The sequence below is a fragment of the Anomalospiza imberbis genome, chromosome 1 (genome assembly GCF_031753505.1).
Source record: "Anomalospiza imberbis isolate Cuckoo-Finch-1a 21T00152 chromosome 1, ASM3175350v1, whole genome shotgun sequence".
Lineage (NCBI taxonomy): Eukaryota > Metazoa > Chordata > Aves > Passeriformes > Viduidae > Anomalospiza > Anomalospiza imberbis.
Genome location: NC_089681.1, coordinates 47809274 through 47827123, shown reverse-complemented (window position 1 = coordinate 47827123; position 17850 = coordinate 47809274). Strand labels below are relative to the sequence as shown.

The following is a 17850-nucleotide window of genomic DNA, read 5'->3' as shown; positions in this document are numbered from 1 at the left end:
TCAGTAACTTAGACTAAAGAAACCTGCTACAGCCACACCAGCAGCAAGAGCTGTCTTGGACATCAATTCAGCCTTCAGAGGTCCCTTCCAACCTCAACCATTCAGCAGCCCTGTGACTGTGATACTGTAAAAAGTCCCTATTAGCCACAGCAAATCCCCAGCTAAGCAGAGTCAGCGGCAGGCCACAGTGAAATGACACTTTAAGATGTATGAACACAGCTTAGCCAGCAGGACACTGAAGTACCCAACTGCTCTAAGTCCCCATTAGTGTGCTGGGGCCAGTTTTGGAGCTTCAAGGAAGACATGAGTCATGGCACAAATGGAGATTAGCTAGAAGAGAGCATGATAATGAATGGAGCTCTAAGAAACATTATTTAGGAGTATAAACTAAAAAAACCAACACATCCAGTCAGTCTCCTTAGGGTAAAAAAAAATCAGCTTGTTCAGCACAAAAAATCTGCTGCAAGGAGGAAAAGAAGGATGTTTTCTATAGCTATGGCAGTATGATTAGTATTAATGAGCTTAATTTGCAGTATGGAGATTCTGTTAAGACATTCAGGGAAAATGTCCTACTGTTATGGTTAGCGAAGCACTGTAATACAGTCTGAAGAGGTCAGACAAACCTCCAGTGGTAGAATTTTTAGAAAGTTGACAGATGCATCATAATCAGAGCAAATTCTGCTTTGCACATAGCAATGGACTAGATAACTTTAAAGCCACTTTCCACCTAATTCTGTTTTTATCAGAAAGTCACCTAGAGAATGGTGCCACATTTGTGCTGTGTTATAAAGATAATAAATTTCAGTTTATTTAAATATAACAGGAAGTTTATATTGCATAAAATATCTGTCAGACATTCTGCAAGGATACTTAAAACAAACCTACACCAAACTTTAAGAAGTCAGTTGGTTGATGCTCTTCCCACCCCTGCCCAGGCCCAGCCTCTCTATGAAGAAACCAGCAGGGCTTAAGAGTGAGGCATCTGACCTGTCTGTGGAAAAGGGAACAGAACCACTGCAGTTTTGAGTCCAATTTCAACTGTTCACATGTAAATGACACAAACTTTTCTATGAACATTCTCATTATTTATATGAAAACATCAAACAAAGAAAGACATACAAGTCCAGTCCTTCTCACCATACCTTTTTAAGTGCATACTTTGGGTCATCAGGAAGAACCATTATTATCTTTCCATCAGGATATTCAGCCAAGATTCTCTCCTTTTTCCAACCCTAAATAAAACAAACACATATCTAAATCATATACATGATGTACTTTTACAAACAGAAGTGGCAAATTGTTGTTCTAGACACTGAATTTATGCAGATTTCACAGAATTTAGCAGTTGCTTTGCTAGAGAAGTAAACTTCAGCTAGCCTTTTAAAATGAGCACAACAGATAAAATGTTATTTATACAGTAATTTATACAGTAACCTAACTGTAACTAAAAACAATGTGAAAGCATCTTAACAATTTCCCAACTAGCTTTTTCCCCCAGAACTGCAGTGCAAACTCCATTTTAGAACAGAAGTAGCAAATTCAGCTCACATAACTGATTTCCAAACCTACGTAAATACTTATTTTTCGAAGTCCAGTGAATGAGAAAGCCCTAAGTTTTATTAGAAGATTTCTTTTTTAACATAGTTACCTCCACAAATACACACTCAGTTTTTAAAAGTCTGGCATGCGAAAGACCTCCAGGAGGTTCTAAGTGAACTGATTGGCATGCAGTTGCCCAAAATGTAAGGAATAGTTTATTTTGTTACTGATCATAACTGTTAAAGCCACAAGAAGGATACTAGAAAAAAATTTATAACTACCTTCTAAGAATCTAATAGGGAAGGAGACTACGTTGTGTGTATCTGAAGTATAAACATACTCAAAAAAATAGAGGTAATTAACTCTTCTTCAGATCCACACTCGTGGTGAATAATGAGCAGTACCTGCATGGAAAAAAACAAAACAAAAAAGCCACTTAAATCTAGCAAGATGGGACTGGTAGATATTAGAACTCAAGTTGCTTTGATGGGACCTAAAAATATTGAATGCAGAAGTAACTTCAGCCACTAAAAAGGCTGATCTACAAGTCTTACTTCAAAGCAACTTTAAATAAAAAAGTCTTTGAAGAAACAATACTGATGGAGTGATTCTCATTGAAATCTGTACCTTCCCATAAAATAACATTTGACTAAAGACCAAGCAATGGAATTTGGCACTATATGAATGCCATATATACTACCACAAAAAAAGGTTAAACTTCAGTGTTATAATACTTGATCTGCACTTCATTTTATTCCCACTGATTTTACTCCCTTACCCCAAGGAGGACATGAAGAGAAAAAAAAAAAATTAGGAATGTATCTACTTGCTGCTAGCCCTGAAACTATTTAAGTATGAGTTTAGCACCCAGCATGGCAATCATTGCAACACAGACACCATTTTAATCCTGTCTGCTTTTCTTCTCAGTAGTAACTGAACAAATGAAGATCCTGCTTGAATTTATATATATTATGGTCTGAACACAAAAGGCAGTAAACAGCAGTGTCATCATATTTAGGGGAGCAGGAAGAGGGCAGTTTGTGGGATTGTGACATGCTTTTTGAGACTGTCATCAGGAAAGACATCAAAAATCAGACTACTCTCCAACCTCAAACCTTACCTCTCTCAAATTTTTGTCTTTTTCTGCCTTCTGGCTACCTGTTTGCTCTGCAAGAGCTTTTTACAGCCTATTTTAAATCATCTCTCAGGATGTAAATGCAATCCGTTTGATAATCCTGCCATTACAGCATCCAGACTGCTGCAAGCCTAATGCAGAAAATTCAACACTAATTTTTGGGTTAAGGTATCCTGGCAATGTTATAGCCAGGTATTTACAGAAAATGAAATACAATTAAGAATACAACACTTCTCAACATCACAGTATTTATGCCTTAAGGCAACAGTATATTAGCACAAGTCTAAAAAATCTGTAAAAATGCAGTAATTGATTCTCAAATGTACAGGACTCACTATTTTCATTACTGTCCACCTGTTCATCTTCTTAAGTGATCTGTATAATATGGAGACTGATGATATTCACAGGAGGGGTATTTTCTAAACTGAATTATTTTGGAATTCAGAAATGCATCTTTTAAATGCAGCTTTCCAAAAAGTTTCTACAAAGCCTAAGCTCATCCAGATTTTAAGTAAAGTCATTTTACAACCATATTGAGCCTTTAAAGTCATATGCAGCTCTAATAATGTTATTAAAAAAATCTATGATTTCATCTATTTATGTGCACCTTTTTGCTGAGTTTTGCTTCCTTTAAACCAGACAAATGGAAGCAATGCACAAGACTGGTCACTACTCTGTCATACTGTAACATTGAAGGGAAAGTGCTACAGCTGCAGCTGGGACTAATCCTATTAGATATTTACAGAACACAAAATATGCTTTAGTGTCAGCATTTTCATGTGGTCTGAAAATGATTTCCTTAAACTCACCTATTAACACTTGTTAACCAAACCACTATCTTAACAGTAGTAAAATACTACCATCTGCAAGGTATTTCAATCACTGAGAACTAAAGTGGTAGATGACAAGAACACCTCAGTAGATTAAGAAACAGAAGTATTATGTCTGCAACATATAGTAGTCTACTGCAATGTCAGAAAAACTGCTTTCCCTTTTCCTTTAATTGACATTACTTTAGGAAATTAAGATTTATTTTCTGTTAAGTCAGATGCCCCAGCATTGATACACATCCCCTGTGATGGCCAAAGAAGTCAAAAGGAAAGCTACTCCTCCCACAGGGAAACATGCTCTGCAAGGCCTGGAGTAAAAGCAGATGATTACAGCAGTCATCCCTGACACTGCAAGTCTATGCCCAACAACAGATTACCTGCAGCCAGCAGCAGCAAGGCAGGCTGAGACCCTTCACCACAGCTGGGCAGACTGGTGCTGTAATGTGGTGTGTAAGCACTTTCCTCCCCTCCATGTTGGGACTAGTGATCCTACAAGTATTTGTAACTGCTTGAGAAAATAAGGCAACCCTGCAATGCACTGTTGGCTCCTTTTTAGTCTACCTCTAACTTCCTCCCAATTCAAACAAGAATAAAGGCTGCTTCTGCTGTGTTTACTAAGGGGCAATGGCAATAGGATTACCAAAGACATCATTACAAAAAGGGCAATACAGACAAGCACCTGCTATCAGATCATGAAATAGAGTGGACAATACCTACCACTACAGAGTACAGCTCATTGTTTTCACTGGATATGATGTATGTGTATAAAAAATGAGGTAGAACAGAGGTGTCAAGATGGCTCCAACATTAATAGCCTAGTAACTAAATGTTCAGTGCTCTGTTTTTCATGAATTATGTTCTGCTTATAGTTTAAAATAATCTCTGATGTAGATTTGTCTTTAAAAGTCTGAGTTAGCAGATGTGATAGCCTGCTTCCCATGAATTCACTAAATTTTTAGAAATTCTTACATATAAGTAGGAAATGATACAGCAATGCTGATGCCTTTCTGTTTATGCCATTCTGGCTTTTCTGTTCTCACTATTTCTCAACTGAACACAAAAACATGAAAAAAAAAAAAACAGTGTTTTTTTCTTATAAAGCTTTTTTCCTCAAAAATACTGAGGTACTGAGGAAAACATGGTTAATACTGTATAATTCTTGGTCTTCACTACGAAAAGCATTTATGAATTTTTTCCTTAGTAATGAAGTCTAGTGTGAAATTTTGTAAATTCTTGTCCTTGACAATCTGCAGCAGAGAAATGGGTCTGCTGCATTCTTCTTCCTGACAAGTACAGATATTCTGCCTCTCCTTCCTATGCATGGAATGTTGAGAATGAGTTTTTGACAGCAGAACACATTAACATCCTTGGATGTAACTACTACACTATTAAAACTTCTCACAAAAGATACTAATGGTAAGAACTTAATTTGTAACATTATTTTTAATGTCATACAAATGCATTACTTTTGGAATTAATGCAAATCAAGACAAGTATGAAATCCTTCTAAGATGACATGAAGTTCAGCACCATCTTCAATCCTGATATCCTATTAACTTTAGATGCTAAGAAGTCAAATACTGCCTTTCTTTAAATGTGAGAATTGTAAGAAGCTTAAAGACTAACTTGGGTGCAGTTACAGCAGAATAGCTGTAAACTTATCAAGATTACACAGCCCAAATAACAGTTTCCTCCGTTTTCTTAAGCTCAAGATATTCTTAACTAAGAAGATGAGCTTGAAATACAAACACATTAACTGCAATTACATATGACACCTGAATCCACAGCCATTTACTACCTTAAGGTTTTGGGTTTGCAACTTCAGACACCATTAAAAATGCCTTGCTCTTACAAAAATATTTTGCAGAAATACTAAGTTGATCCTACGTGGTATCAGAGAGAGGATGCAGAATTGATACTGTGTGGTATCAGAGCTAGAAGATTTTATAAAACTGAATCATTTGTCCATCCTGCTGGAACTAACACCTGATGTGTACATCGCTGCTCAGTGCACATACACTAGAATGGCATCATTTGTCTGGAGACTTTCAGATGTCTGAAACCAGAGGAAATTGAGACAGATTGGTCCAATTTGTCTGCAGCTGGGGACATCTCTCATTCCTGCTCCAGTGCTACCCTTTTTGACCATCTTACCTTCTTGCTAATTTAATCTGCATGCTTCTATTAATAGAAAATGTCACCCTCAGGAAAATCTGTACCAATCCTTGCCAATCTTCTGTTCTCAAATCTAGAAATTGTCATTACACTTGTCAAATCTCCTCTCTATGCACAAAGCCTACAATTTCCTTGACATCTCTATCAGACATCCATGACAAAGCAAGTATCCAACACTAATTCCTTGTATTGGAAGAAAGGAAAGAAGGAAGCCTGTCCTTCTTTTGGGTCATCATGGTATTTCTAGAGACCTAAATAGAATTTTTTACTACAAAGAGTAAGACAGGCCTTTAAAATAACCCACCAAACAAAGTTGTATTTTGTTGAAGATAATAAGTAATTTATTATTTACATGCAAACTACCTTCTGGCTACTCAAAACTTTTAAAAAAACCTACACAGCACCTCCAGGCAGGTGGGAAAGACTAACAATAATGTCCATTTTCACAGTTCACAGCTAGGAGCTCTAGGATGACAATGATATAGACCTACTTTTTTGAGTCTGTAAAATGAATCATTCATAGATCTACTAAGCCCATAACAAGAGATGCTTAAAAGGGAGAAAAAGAGAAAAATTTTCTCAAGTCAGACTGGGACCTCATCATATGACATGGAGAATGTGAATGACGGAAGAACGACAAATGCTTATAAAATCCCTTAGAATGGCCTCTGAATCACAAGTAATGCCAAGCATATTAACTACATATAAAGAGTGTCTGGAGAGCTAAAAAGTAACATATCAAAATCACTGAGACCAGGTGTTCCTGGACCAGGAAGTCTAGCCAGAGTTACCAGGACTTTCCCTAGTACATTTTTTTAATCCTCTGATGCTACTGCCCAGTTAACATTGTCAGGGCAAGGAAGACAGTTAAAATTTCAATGCAGTAACTACATAAAGTATCCAGAAACCATCCTCCCAACAATCCCCACTAAAAACCTCCTACCAAAACCAGGAAAATTAGCAATCATTCCAGTATTTCTGGATGACTAAGAATTAACAAGTAGTCACTTGGTGTACTAATTCACTGCCAAGAAGGCTTACCTTAAATTGAAGTTATTTTCTAAGAGGAGGCGAGAATGTTTCTGTCACAATACTATCAACCAAGAACCAGTGACTCCAGATCAAATGACTAGTGGTAAAAACTCATCAATTTAGGATGGCAAAAGTTACTCATCCATGCAGAAAACAGTGTTAAGATTGTTAAGAGGGGAAAAAAAAACCCAAAAATCAGAGGAGAATTTGAAGACTCCTAAGAGTTCTTCTTTCACCTCTTCCTCTACAGTTTCCATTCCAGAATAACCATCTAAATCATGGCTCCATGGCTCTACAGTTGTCTACACTGTCACAAAATACAAGTGCCTCAAAAGATTACAGAGAGACAACTCTCCACTCATTGAACTGACTATACAAATAATTTACTTGAGTACACATTGTTGGAAGTTTTAATAAGATGGCTAGCAACTGAGAAAACAAAAGGGAAAGCTTTTCTCAAATTGAAAGCATACCTAACTCTGTAAAATTATTTATGACTGGTTTAAGGCAGTCTGCTCATTCACTTTCATGTTAGTTATGCAGCTACCCTAGACATACACACAAGTGTGAGATTTCAGCTCTTTCAACTTCCAAAACATCCAAAACTTCAGTACAGCTTCTTACCTACATGAAGCTACTGAACTCATATGCCAAAGAGCTTCTGTCCAAAAGAACTAAACATCATCTTCTGTGAATTATGTTTACATCTTTGGTAACATTCAAGATCTGAAAGTACTTGGGTGGGGAGAGGGAGAACAAACAGGAATAAAATGGGGAAACGTGTTTTATGCTGCCATTATAATGTACTGAGTCTCATCACAATTTCTGCCCAGTCCCACCCGACGATGTAGCTGATGTGTATCACAAGAGATCTTTCCAGATGTCCAGATTATTTGGCAAAAACTAACCAAAGACAGAATAAATACCAAAACTATTCACCAGGGACTTTCAACACTTTAGGGATGAAGTAATATCTTTTTATTTGCAAACAGTGGGATAAAAGTGTGCTTGAGATTTAAGTTTAAGAGTAGCCCAACAGCCATTTGGTGCCTACATGAAACGAATAGGTGGCCTCAGTTCAGTTATCCTGGAGGTCTTATCTACTCGAGTGTAGAGTACTGAAGGTAACATGTATGATAAGAAAATAGACTTTGTGGACTCTGTTCTGGATTTCAGACATGTGAACAGGCATTTCATATATCTTGTAATATCAGCTAGTGTGAAGTAGCTGATTTTACAATATACTTGAAATTATACAGATTTTTCAAATCTGAGATTTAATGAGAGATACTCAGCGACAGCATATATAATGAAATTTTCAAGATCACATTCTCATAAACGAAATTTTAAAGATCACATTCTCATAAATTCAGTACAGCTTCAATATGCTATGAAATTGTATCAGTTGAATTCCTAGGCAGTGTCTCTTCAAATTACGTATAATTAATGGTAAAGTAATTTCTAAGTCTTCTAAAATCACACACTTAAAAAAACAGGACAGTCAGCCCTTCATCTGACTATTAAGTCAACTGCTGCTGCGAACACCAGTTGTAGAGAAACCTGTATTTAATACTTTCAGAACAGTGACATGCCTTTGTTTTCCTATCACTACCCTTACAACTCCCCAAGATCAGGTAATTGTAGCAGAAGTAATAATATGGCAATGAAACACCATTATTGTGCTAACTATTTTTATACATAATATATAGCCTGTCTACCATAGCTTTTAAAAACATTTATTTCCCAAAGTGGATGATTTATGGCCTACTGTGATAATAATTTATTAAAACACAATTTAATGTAATATGAATTGTAACTAGAACAAAGCAAACAAAAGATACTGTTTACATCTTTCAAAAGAGAAGGTTTTCTTACCACATATTTAACAGCACTTATGAACTGGTTGTGGAATAACAGATGTTGGGTTTCATCCTCTGGATTTGACACAGTGTAAAGCATTCCACAAATATTACAGGAAATAGCACCAAATCTCTTCTGTCCTCCATCCTATTAAAAAAAACCAACAAAACCAAACCAATAAACCACAAAGCAGGAACTTATCAATTCCTCGCACAGTAATACAGTTAAATAGAACTTTCATTGAATCAGGTATCCCTCCTAATAGCATACCACCTGGAAACTCAACACAAAGACTAAAATGGGGTGAAAGAGGAGAAACAACAAGCACAGAATTTAGAATTTCATCTTTCAACAACCCATATACCCTTAAAAGGCACAGGCATCAATCACAAGGCAAACTCTACTTTAAAAATAGTAGGTCCCCATTACTTTTGAACAAATTACTGTTATTCTATGACGTACAAAGAACAGAGATTTCTTCCTTCATTTCACCATCTGCTGAAATACAAACATCTTCCTCAAAGAAAATTCCCATATCCAGCCCCACATTACTTGGTTTTCCCTACACTTCTGCTGCTGCCTCTCTTTGGTTGCGAGCTGCTTTGAGGTAGGCCACAGGTGAGCCATTTTCCTGGAAGTCTGGAAGTGTATCATAAAAAATGACAGTTATGGAAATAATTATTAATATCAGCAATATGTCTGCAACAGCTGATCACTACCTTTTTTTGTTTTTAACAAAAATAAAATATTTCAAAGCAATTTTTGAGACACTTCATAGCAGCTACGCTGCAAATAGAAAATCATACCACTCATGACCTTCTAGGTTCTCCTGCTACTCAATATGCAACCATTACCAAACTCGGGGCACTACTCAATATCTACTGCTTTATGTTTCTTCATTAAAAGTGCTGTTAATCTCAGATTACACACTCAGATTTTGGAGTCAGTGCCTAATGAAGAGTGAAATATCAGGTGTTGGGGCTGCCTTTTGCAAAGAGCAAGAGAATACCAGTTAGAATAAAATCCCTAGCCAGAAAAGGCATGTTTAAGTTACAGCTTAATGCTCAACTACTTCTTTTTCCTCTAACTACATCTGGAAATTGAGTTATGTAAGCAGCAATAAATGTCACTTTTAGTTTATTTTAACATACATCACAAGCAAGAGAGAAACAGGAACTTACTCTAAAGTAAATATATGTAGTATACTCTAAACCAGTATACTACATAAGCAAAAAGTGATTTGAGAATGTTTTTTAACATTAAATTGATCTGTGTGTCCAATTTGCAAGGAAACAGATCAAATGAACTTAATATTGTTTTCTAAGAGCTGAAAATATTCATAGTAAAAAAAAATGCCTATTTAACAGAAGAAAGCATTTTGCAACACAGAAGTGTTTATAAAACATTTCCTATTCCTTCCATCTTCAAAGACATGTCTATGAGCTAAGCAACACTTCAATTCTCTATACAATAGCAATTTATTTCAGAGACATTAGTGCTGTCTTAAGTGTAGGTATCAGTTTCTTTCCAAGAAGAGACTAAAGGCACAACAGGCCAGACAAATTCAGAGTTGAACATCTCCTTAGGAGCACATCTGTGGAACTCAGCCAAAAGAAAGAAGCTGAATCTGGGAAGTCATTGCTTTAACCAGAAATGAATGTACAGATCTCTACCATATACAGAAAGATAAACTGGAGTACACTATGTTTCTGAATGAAAAGGGAAAGATGAACCCTGAGGTTAGATTTGTAAAGTCAGAGTAAGATGAGCATTCTAAAAGTCTAAAAACTGAACCAAACACATTTTATTTCACTTGCAGATCTCCTTTAAAACAGCAAAACAGAGTACCCACCAAAACCAAAGTTGCCACCAAAAGACCCTGCACTTCAAGGGTTAATACACTAAAGATAAAAAAGGCAGTGCAGCTGACTATCTGAAGATGAACTCAATGAACCAGATTTAATAATCCTGTCTTGAAGATGGAGAACATATCCCCTGTACCTAGAGTTGGAAAGGAAGTGTATTTTGATGCTTGGAATGTAAGTCAAAAAAACCCCCACCACTTCAATTAGAAAATCAGCTACATAAAGCAAGTCTTAACTATTGGTACTGCATTAAGTCTCGTGACACAATTTCTGTTCAAATCATCAAGAAGCTAAAGGTATTAAACTAACCTGTAAGTTTACTATCAAAAAAATCTCAAGCCAAAGAAACCCTAATTATGCAGGAAGTAATCAGAAAACACAAGGCAAGGATATCCTCAAAGTTGTCCAGCTCCCTAGCTCACCCCATCTCACCTGGTAAATACAGATGTGGTTTTGCCAGTTTCCAGGAACAGATTAGCTCCCTAGAACAGTACTGCCACATTGTATTTTAGAGTCAGCCTTTCTCAGATGTTGCTGGTATTAGCAGCTTTGAGTTTTGGGGTGGAGATTTTTTGTTTGGATTTTTTTTTTATTTCACTGATATTACCATTCTACACACATTCAGTTGTATCAATGGACTACCCACAGAGGTTAATATGAAACCCCTGTTTCATAAATTATTGGAAAAAACACATGTAGTATCTAAAGCAATCTTTTGAACTCTGTAGCCCTAATAAATGTGGACTATAGCCTTTAGGAAAGAATTTACAGTCTCCTGAAGACAAGGAAGATTTTTGTATAACTGAAGTACTATTTCAAAGCCACAACACAGGACATAATGCTTTGGGCAAAAATTAAATGCAAGAGGTTTAAAATCCAACACAGACTGCAACAACAAAAAAAGACATGCAAAATAAAGTCAGGAATTATGATAAATGCCTGTTTGTACTTCAACAAAACATCTACAGGATGACTATTTTTAAAGTGATGTCACTGCATAACTTAAAGTGGAAAGGGCATGCATCCAGAGGAAAAAAGTGCTCCCAAATCATAATACTGCATTAAAGCTTGCCAGACCTTCCTAATGGGAAGAGATCAACAACAACCAACCAAAAAACAAAATGAAACAACTCAAAAAAACCCCAAAAAACCAAACCAAACAAAAACCCCAAACAAAACAAAACCAGAAACAAACAAACAAAAAAAACCTCCAACCAAACCCCAACAACCTAGGAGCACCTTGTGTACTTTGTATGAGAGTAAATATACCAGGAATTTGAAAGTGGAGGGGTGGAATCTTCTCAGCAAGCATCAGATACTGAAAAATAAACTGCTGACTTGTCACAACTAGAAAAATACGCAAGAAGTTTTACTCTCAGAATGTAATGTTTTTCAGAGCAACAATATTCAGGAAAATGTTTCAGGCAGAAAAAAAAATGTTGTTATTCCATTTACAACTCAGTTTTCTAAACAATAAAGAGAAAAAATACTTTTATTTCCTAAACAAACTCTGCACTTGTACATGACAATTAAGAATTCCACATCTCAGGCAATCCTAAAGTACAGAATATCCACTGTTTTAAGACTAACTGTAATTGAACATTGTGACAATACTGCCTTAACTTCAGAAGGGTTTCTTAATTCTGTGTTAGACAGAAAGAAAAGTCTTACCAATATCCTCTTTGAGAAGGTGCATGTCTGCTGATCCTCCATATGTGCAATAAGGAACCCTGCAAGCAAAAAAGGCATTTGGTGCCTCTGTAGGAGATTAAAAGGGGCCTTTTTTTTTTTTCTTCCTTTTTTTTCCTGTCTCTTCAGTCACAGACTAGGCCACCTCCTTCTTGATTACCTAGTATTAGAGGAAAACTGTTTTTTCCTCTTTTCCTCCTGCCTTTTCACAGAACAAAGAATAAAGCCTAGCCAGAGAAACAGGCAGGCTGGAAAGGAAACACAAGAAATGCAGGAGGAAACAACATGAAGATTTTGGGGCTCTCTGCAGAAAATTAAAGTTCAAAGAATGCTATTTCAGTGAAAGATGCATTCAAGACTGAAACTGATGGATAGATCCCCTTGCTGACCAGGAGAATCAGAAGACATGTCCCAACTCAGAATAAAATCCAGTCTTCATTTTCAACAAGAAACCCCAACCAACCAAAAAAAAAAAAAAAAAAAAAAAAAAAAAAAAAAAAAAATCCCAACCCATCACCAGTGCCCATCTCCCTACAAAGCTATTTTAACAAAAGGATAAATCAACTCAAACTTTCAAAGCCGTGATACATCTAATTTTCCTTAATATATCTGAAAAATCAAAATGGAGGGTCATTATCCATCATGAAATCATATCTTCACTGGTCGTTGGCTAAAGCAATATGAAAAGCAATACAAAGTAAGAAAATAAATCTGTGCAGTATTTATGATGGACAGGTAATCCATTCTGAACTCAAATAAAAGTATTAAGCAGGAACATTGTATTACAGAAAGTGATCTGATGAGCACAGGTTTTGGCTTGGATAAGGTCAATTTCTTTCACAGCAGCTGCTATGGTGCTGTGTATTAGATCTGTGACCAAAACAGAGCTGATAACACAGGGATGTTTTAGCTATTGCTGCACAGTGCTTACACAGCACTCAAGGCCTTTTCTGTTTCTCACACTGCTGTGCCAGTGAGGAGGATGGGGGTGCCAAGAAGTTGGGAGGTGACAGAGTCAGGACCAGCGGACCCCACCTGACCAGAGAGGTATCTCATGCCATATGGCATCCTGCCGAGCAGTTAGAGCTGGGGAAAGAGGGAGGAAGGGGAGGATGTTTGGAATTAATGGCATTTGTCTTCCCAATGGTTACACATGATGAAGTCCCTTTTTCCCAGAGAAGGCTGAACACCTGCAAGCTGACGAACAGCAGTGAACGAATTCCTTATTTTGCTTAGCTTGCACTCACAGCTTTTGCTTTACCTGTGAAACTGTTCTCCCCCATCCTGCTTGGGGCCAATGAGGGAACAGCTGCATGGTGCTTAGCTGCCTGCCAGGGTTAACCCACAGCACAGCGTCAGCGGCCTTGGTGCCCCAATTCCTGTAGCAGCTCCCAGCTGATGCTGCCAAGCATTCTCACCTCCCTTCAGGACAAAGGACACCAAGTACAACCCACCTGAATTTGCAAGACAAAGCTGAGTTGCCACAGAGGAGAAGAAATGGGAAGAAGTGATAATAACAGAGGATACCATCCCTGTAAGAAGAAAGCACCATTTGTGTGGAAGGAAAAAAACCTGCTCTCAGCTACCAAACTCCCTCCCTTTTGTTTACGAAGTAGACAGGAGAGAGGCAGTACTTAACTAATAAGAATAATGAAAGATTGCCTAAAAGCCATTCTCCAAATCTTCAGAGAAATTGCCTAACCAGACTATACAAGTTTAGGGAAGAAAACAGCAACTTTAAATGATTGCTATGCAAGTTTCTTCAGAAATTCTTTTCATAAGAAATTACTCTTACACTTATTATTTCCACTAAGGGCTGCGTTTTGACCTTAAAGAAAAATGTTTTTTTTTCATATATAACCTATTTCAGTCAGGCAGGAAACTATATTGAATTTCAATCAAAATATATGTAAGGAAAAATTCAAGCATGATATCCAAATCTGTAAACTGGATTAGCAAGCACATCACATCCACATGTAGCACCAACTCAAACCTCAGAATCAAAAACACCTTCCATCAAGCAATCCTGATCCATGCACTTGCTGATACTTATAAGGATCAACTACATTTAATCACATTTGCTGGCACCCAGGCATTAACTCAGAGCTCTATAAATGCAAAAAAGTCCCCATAACTCAAAACTGTCCTTCTATCACTTCAGTGATTTGTTTTCACTGTTCATTCATTTTACATGTTCTTTCCTAAAACTGGTAACTTCTTTTCAAACTAGTCAAATTCAAAGAACAAACCTCAAAATGGAATAAGTATCCCTGTGCTTCATAGGTAATCATTTAGGAGACTTCTTTGTAGCATTAATGCTTTTGTCGATTCTTATTTTTATGGTCAAAGTTTTGTCCTAGGTCTGACAGGCAAGCAGGATTGTTACAAGACAAAAACAACTGACTTTCCTTGTCTTGCTTGTATAGCATCTCTCATTTGATGAAAACTGAGAACACATGCTTTGTGCATTTGTATTTCTTCCCATTTCAGAATGTAAAAGAACAGATAATTTCATATTCAAATTCTCATATTTACAAATCACATTCAAGTAATTCCAAAGTAAAGAACAATTTTAGTGCATTACTCTACAAAGCTTCCTATGCTGCTTCATGCAACCTGACAACCTACCAACTGAACATTTAAATGAAATATAAGAAGGTGCAGTTCACAAATATTCAGAACAGACTATTCCACCAAACACCAGGTCACGGATTTGGAATACAATTAATTTTTAGCCTCGATCTTAACTTCTTTCCCCTAAGTGAGGAGAAAGAAAGAGAGGGATTTCTTTCCCCTAAAAGAGATAATACTCTCTTTAGTCTGAACCTAAGTCTTTGCATAGCACTTCAAACACCACTGTTTTCTGGCACTGTTTGCTTTATGAAGTGTCTTGGAGCATTAGATGCTTTGCTGTTCTCAGCTAAGTTCTACGCTCTGAAGAGACTTGCTTTTAAGATGTGTGACAGCAAGCAAATCTGAACAGAAAAAACCCATCGTTTGACTGAGATGTACTTCTAAAAATGAGATAATTTTATGTGTGAAAGCTGCCCAGGTAACTACATGATGTGTTCTAGGAAAGAGAATGGTGCAAGCGCAGCTACTAAGTATTTCTTCTACAAACAGACTTTATGTTATTTTACTTCTGTTAGTCAAATAGCCTTAAAGCTTGTTAAAGATTATATTACTTAAGAAAAATTTTATCTATTCATTATAGTAACCATATGGGAGAAGAAGGAAGCTAAGATACATCTTTAAGGATGAAATATAAAAAGCCCAAAGCATATTGTGAAAAACAAAGCCCAGTTTTACCATAACACCTCTCTAAATATAGCTCATGGACCAAAAAGATTACAATACACAGACAATACTGTAACATTCCAGACTCTGAGCCTCAGATACCACAAAAAATTAAGAAGGACAAGTGTCAAACTTATATAAAGAAGACCAGGAAAATTCAGTAGCAAACAAGCAGCAAAACAAAAATTTTGCGTTATGTAACTAATCAAATAATTAGTTTTTCAGCTTTGGTTACAAAATGAAAAAAGGATTCTGTACATACATTAAGATGGACTGGCTTGACACATCTCCAAAAGAATCAGACCTCACATTGGAGAGCACTAAATTGCATCTTTCAGGCATTTGGGTTTTTTAAAAAGTGTAACAAAGCACTAATTAAATGTCTCTTGTTAAGAATAAAAGCATGACTTCCCAACTTTGCTCAAGGTAAAGAATAGTGAAACTGCTTCTCTTAATACAACATGCCAGAAACTTGAAATAAAAATGATTTCTAGCTATTAACTATAATTTTTAGACACTATAAATGCTAATTTAAGTGATGTGGCCTTGTCTAGTGAGACTGCTCTCCATACAGCAGAAATTTCAACCTCAGCAGTTTTTAAACCAAATTACTAATTTCTCTGTTCTCACAGGATCATTATGGAACTACATAAACACCTTTGAAAATAATTACTGCTAATAATAAAAAAATAAGCCCAGCCATTGAGAATCCACATTTTAAAAACTCATCACGGCTTTGCAAGCAAAACTATTAATTACAAAAAGTACCTTATGTTATTATATGCATTTAATCTCAAATTTTTGAGTATTTGTAGGAGGAAAGCTTAGTAATTTAGAAGTTAATTTAGTCACTTTTCACCTCTAGAAGCTGGCACAAACTGTTCTAAACATAACTATGTCTCATCTCCACTGTAACCAAGGTCAAGGACAGTACTTTACAAAGTGGCTTAACTAATATTTGGGTTCTTCTACATGTTTTGACAAAAGAGCAGTTTTCCCCAAGGTAAAAGAATAACAGACCTACACTCTACCTAATGTTGTCTTGGTAAACTGAAATATAGGCATTATTAAAAAGCCCTTTCCACACAATAAAAAGCCTACTCTGAACTCAATGAAATCAAAGTGAATTAGATTTGTATGAAGTGCTGAAATGTGTAAGATATTGTGAAGCTGTTGAAATTAAATATCCACTTGCATTTTCCAGAAATACCCACAGAAAACCACAAACCGAGTCTCTCCCATTCTTCCTCATTTTCTCCACTGTTCTTCATCAATGAACCTTTCTTTAAAATTTTGCTTGGTAAATAGCTTTTATTGTTGTATACCTGAAGAAAAGATTACTCTCCTAATTCTAGCTGAATATAAGGATACTCCCAGCATAATCGGTAGCTCACAAAAAATCTCCTTGTATAATAAACACTGCAAAGAAAATACACAAGCCCTCTTCAGTAGCCAAGCAGGAAGTTCTGTATTTCTTCATGTCAAAGATCCTAGCAACTTTTCCGCCAAGTTCTATTACTGTATGAGTAAAAATTAAGTTCACTTCACAGAAATTAAAAGGGATATTCTTATAGTCCTTTTAATGCAGTTAAGATATTTAATAACTCATTTTAATTCTATTGGTAAAATGGATTTCAAAGAGGCAGTTACTAAAATCCTCTTAAATTTTAGATACAGTTCAGTTATCCCGTGGCTGGGCATTCACATGCCTAGATTTGAATAACATCAGACAACTGGAGGATATATTTATCACTTTAGTTCTTAGAAGCTCTGATTTTAAAATATTTCAGTATGGATATAACAGAGTGTTCAGAATTCATTTGGGTCTATTTCAGTTAATATTTTCATGTGTATAGTCCATGTACTACATGAAAAAATAACAACTTAGTAACACCTTCAATTATGTAAGTTAGAGTTAGCATAAGAAAACTCCTTCCTTCCTAATGGTCTGGATTCCTCTCCCTCTCTAGCCTTTCATTTCTCAAGGATTACCTGACATGTGCGTTATTGAAAACGCAAACGAAAACAAAATCAAGAACTCCAACTGCCTCACAATCAAGTTGTGTGATCCTACAAGACAACAAAAAACTGTGTCACTCCCTTCTCATTTCACGTTTTCTTGTTACCTGCATTTTGTAGCTAATAGCCAAAAGGGTAAGAATAAATAACCCAACTGGTACTACTGCTTAAATACTATGGCAAAAATAAGTGCATGCACTGGAAATCTTTAATTTGGTCTCAAAAGAACGGACACTGTAATGACACAGGAACAAATCTATTGATACTAATTCTGCACACAATCTACCAGACGCACCTCCCCCTATAATTCTGAAACTTTAAGAAAGTGAGAATTTACATATAAATAAAGGCATATTCACTCTCCCTATTTTCAATGAAAAAACATTCTACTTAAAAATTGCAGAAATTT

The 17850-nt window shown here is 36.3% G+C and overlaps 1 protein-coding gene across 4 annotated transcripts in view; it reads right to left on the bottom strand.

Moving 5' to 3' along the window:
- ESCO1 (establishment of sister chromatid cohesion N-acetyltransferase 1) overlaps positions 1-17850 on the bottom strand; it is a 32324-nt gene that overhangs the window by 4859 nt on the left and 9615 nt on the right. Inside the window, exons 8-10 of one of the 4 annotated variants that reach the window (XM_068190973.1) lie at positions 8587-8718; positions 1821-1943; positions 1143-1232 (exon numbers count right to left, since the gene is read on the bottom strand). In XM_068190973.1, coding sequence (XP_068047074.1) covers positions 1848-1943; positions 8587-8718 — 228 coding nt within the window. In that variant the 3' untranslated portion in view covers positions 1143-1232; positions 1821-1847. Of the gene's footprint in view, positions 1-1142; positions 1233-1820; positions 1944-8586; positions 8719-16534; positions 16748-17850 lie in introns of those variants that run through there. The other 3 variants (XM_068190955.1, XM_068190965.1, XM_068190980.1) reach the window with 3 other exon arrangements.